Source organism: Austrofundulus limnaeus, unplaced genomic scaffold (assembly GCF_001266775.1).
Source record: "Austrofundulus limnaeus strain Quisiro unplaced genomic scaffold, Austrofundulus_limnaeus-1.0 Scaffold928, whole genome shotgun sequence".
Taxonomy (NCBI): Eukaryota; Metazoa; Chordata; class Actinopteri; order Cyprinodontiformes; family Rivulidae; genus Austrofundulus; species Austrofundulus limnaeus.
The window spans coordinates 27,898-31,564 of record NW_013953330.1 but is presented as its reverse complement, the minus strand read 5'-3'; the positions used below and the strand labels follow the sequence as shown (position 1 = coordinate 31,564).

General features: G+C 39.9%; 1 protein-coding gene across 2 annotated transcripts in view; it reads left to right on the top strand.

Annotated features, from left to right (window-relative positions):
• LOC106533356 (integrator complex subunit 6) overlaps positions 1–3,667 on the top strand; it is a gene marked incomplete at its 3' end in the record, with an annotated part of 25,425 nt that overhangs the window by 21,026 nt on the left and 732 nt on the right. For both annotated transcript variants that reach the window (XM_014029623.1, XM_014029622.1), the window contains 3 exon segments: positions 2,565–2,690; positions 2,802–2,953; positions 3,059–3,211. In XM_014029623.1, the coding sequence (XP_013885077.1) occupies positions 2,565–2,690; positions 2,802–2,953; positions 3,059–3,211 (431 nt within the window).

Here is a 3,667-nt window from a genome sequence, read left to right as displayed (position 1 = left end):
AGTCCCTGAGGTTTGAATCTGCCACCTCCTCTTCTTGAAGATTAAACTCAAACTTCTGGCAGCCTTGTGGTCAGGCTTCAGGAGAACCACTCTTCCACTTGTGTTCCTACTGCCTGCAGTTCCTCAGTGCTGCTGACAGGAGGAACACAGCAGAATGATGCTGAAGGCAGTTTAAGATGAACACACATGCACAGAGCTGCATGTCCCAGTTGTGGTGCTGAATACAGAACATGACACAGCTCTATTGTCAGCGATGGTTCATTCCTGCTGATGGCAGGCCTGACACAAAGCCCTGGTCCATTCAAAGCAGATGTGAAAGAGTGCACGGCTCGGTCACTAAAGGTGAAGTGGGAGGCAAACTTGCACTCATCAGTAGCTGCGTTTCCATTGACCATGAAAATGCGCCAATTAGAATTTCGAAAATAAATTTGCTCAATAGGAACACGTCATTTTCGGAAAAAAATTACGTTTTTCGACAAAATGGTTTTGCTCTAGGATGAGGTGTTTTTTCGGCCGTATCGAAATTGCTGTTTTTCGCAAAACTGCGATGGAAACACTTTTTTCACATCACAGGAGTCACGTGATCAACAACCGTCTGTTTCTACTGGTGAAAAAGACGATGATGAAGAAGATAACAGGAAGTAAAATTGTAGTAATATCACAGAAGTAGTATAAAATAGTAAACTCACCGACTACAATTTCCCAAAAACACAGCATACGTAGCCGCTCCCAAGTAGGGACTTGTCTCTGGAAAGCCTCGATAAAAGACGCCGACGTCTCCTCTGATGATGAGCGCTAGTGTCGTGGTAGCAACATGCTATGTGTTTACATCCATCGCTGCCATGTTTGTAATGACTTATCATGAGAACAAACGCATTCACGTGTGACTTTAATAGCATTTCTTATTTAATGGAAACACCGCAGTTGCGAAACGGTTTCTTTTTTTTGACATTAACAGAATATCGACAAAGTTTTGCGTACTTTTGCAATGGAAACGCAGCTAGTATGTCTGAATCATGCCACTTTGATGTGACTGATGCTGGGACTAATGCATTACAACTGAGCTTCTACAGCCACTTTATTTCCTTTTTCTTTTTTGTGTCACTTCAGTAGAAAACGAAACCAAATATTATTAGTTTATTTATTTCTTCATTATCAGTAACTTTTTTTAATTTCCTTTTCTGTCTATTTATCTCTGTAGTGAAACAAGGGTGTCCAAACATTTTATCACATGGGCCAAAATCATGAAGTCAGAAGGACCTGAGGGCCAAAAATATTTTTCCTTTACCTGCTCAACAATAAACTAAGCATTGAGTACTTTAATTAAATAAATAAAGTAGTCAGATTTATTGCTGGAAATGGATGTAAATTAATCTAAATCCAGAAGTTTAAAAGTGTTTTGCAGGATTCCTTTATTGAAAGAAATTTAGCAATTTTCTAGGTTTTAATTGGGGAATAAAGAACCCAATTTAGTCAATTCCGATCAATAAAATCAGGATTTGCTTTCTGTATTCAGACAAATTTAATAAGTTAATTAAAAGCGAATTGGGGTGCAGCAAAATCAGCTTTTGAGTAGAAGAGATGTGGAAAAAGCTAAGAGCCTGGTTATTTAAAGGGATCCTCGATTAGTTGTAATATTAGACTTTATTTGATAAACATATATTTTAACTGTAAAATAAAGACTGTAAAAATACTGTAGGTTGTTTTAGTTTTTATAATTTTTAAACTTTTAGTTTAAAAATATATTACACAGATGGGGCCATTTTATTTACATGCAAAGCATTCTGGGTAAATGGTGACGTGGCTAGGTCAACGGTGCGAGGCTCTTTTAAATGAAACCAGAGAGCGTTGACAGAGAGGAGAAGGTAGAAATGACTCAGCCTGGAACTGAAAATATGGATGGAGGACAACAGAGCTGCTTCATGGAAGAACAACCTCAGCTTAGCCTGTTAGCTTTAGCATTAGCCCCAATGCTATCACCATATATAGGTATTAACTCAGAGCTACACATTCTCCTCTCGTCACTGAGGTCTTCCATCCGCATGACAGACGGGAACAGAAAAATGACTCGGTCTGTAACTGAAAATATGGATGGAGGACCTCAGTTTAGCTTGTTTGTTGCGCTAGCTCCCAGCTAATACATATAGGCAAATAAAAAGAAAAGAAAAAGGACTTAACTTTAAAAATCTTTGCATTTCATGAATAATTTTATTGTATTTAGCCCACAGCCCTCTGATAGATTTTCATTTTGGCCCTGTCGAGGAAAAAGTTTGGGCACCCCTGTTTTAGAGGAATCATTTTCTGTTTTTTGTTGTTATTTTTCACAGGAGGAGGAGGAAATTTAAATAGGACCATTAGATGAGCAAATATTTTATGAGCATTAGACATAAACACACTGAAAGCCCTAAACTGGATTGTATTACAGCAGCTTTTTGCAAACATGCTTGCCTGAATAAAGGGAAATGTCCTTTGAATTGATCAGCCTGTATCATTCTCCAGACACCATTTTGTTGAATATTTTCACATTTTGAGGGTTTATGTTTAGAACTGTCTGTGTGTTGCAGGACGTTCCTACAGTGTTTTCTCTCAGCGCATGTTGAATCAGTGTCTGGAGTCTCTGGTGCAGAAAATCCAGAGTGGTGTCGTGATAAACTTTGAGAAGACTGGGCCGGACCCGCCTCCTCTGGAGGGTAAGAAATCAGTTTTTGTAGAACTTCTAAATGCCAGCTGAAGAGACTGTTTTGATATGCATGAATCTGGTGGAAAAGCTGTGTCAAACACCTCTTTGTGTTGTTGAACAGACGCTCCAGCTGAGGCGCTGAAGTCTGGACCCCAGCCTTGGCATTGTTGTCACAAACTGATCTACGTGCGACCCAACCCTAAAACCGGGGTCCCCATCGGGCACTGGCCCATCCCTGAGGCCTTTTGGCCTGACCAGAACTCTCCAACACTCGTACGAAACTTGTATAAAACATAGACACAGATGTTTTTCTCCTGGATAAAATCTGATCAGGTTTGGCAGTTACAGTGATGGTTTCTCCACTCTTTGTCCATGCAGCCCCCCCGCTCAGCCCACCCACACATCCGTTTCTCCTGTGTGGACGCTGAGCCCATGGTGATAGACAAAGTGCCCTTCGACAAGTACGAGCTGGAGCCTTCGCCGCTCACACAGTACATTCTGGAGAGGAAATCCCCTCACACCTGCTGGCAGGTATGTCACAAATGCACAGCAGAGTATATTTTTATATTTGTTTTGTTTTAATAAACCTTAAATAAGTCAAAATATGGCCTTTTAAAGAGGGATTATAAACAACGTATGGTCAAACAACAGCAGTGGTTCCCAGAGTTTTCAGCTTCTGACTCAGAATAACATCAAAGACCTTTGACTTTAACTAGCTGCGTTTCCACTGACCATGAAAATGCGCAAATTAGAATTTTGAAAATAAATTTGCTCAAAGGAAACATGTCAGTTTAGAAAAAAATTAAGTTTTTCAACAAAATGTTTTTGCGTTAGGATGAGGTGGTTTTTCGGCCGTATCGAAATTGGTGTTTTTCACAAAACTGCAATGGAAACACTTTTTTCGCATCACGTGATCAACAACCGGCTGTTTCTACTGGTGAAAAAGACGATGATGAAGAAGATAACAGGAAGTAGAAGTAGTAGTAA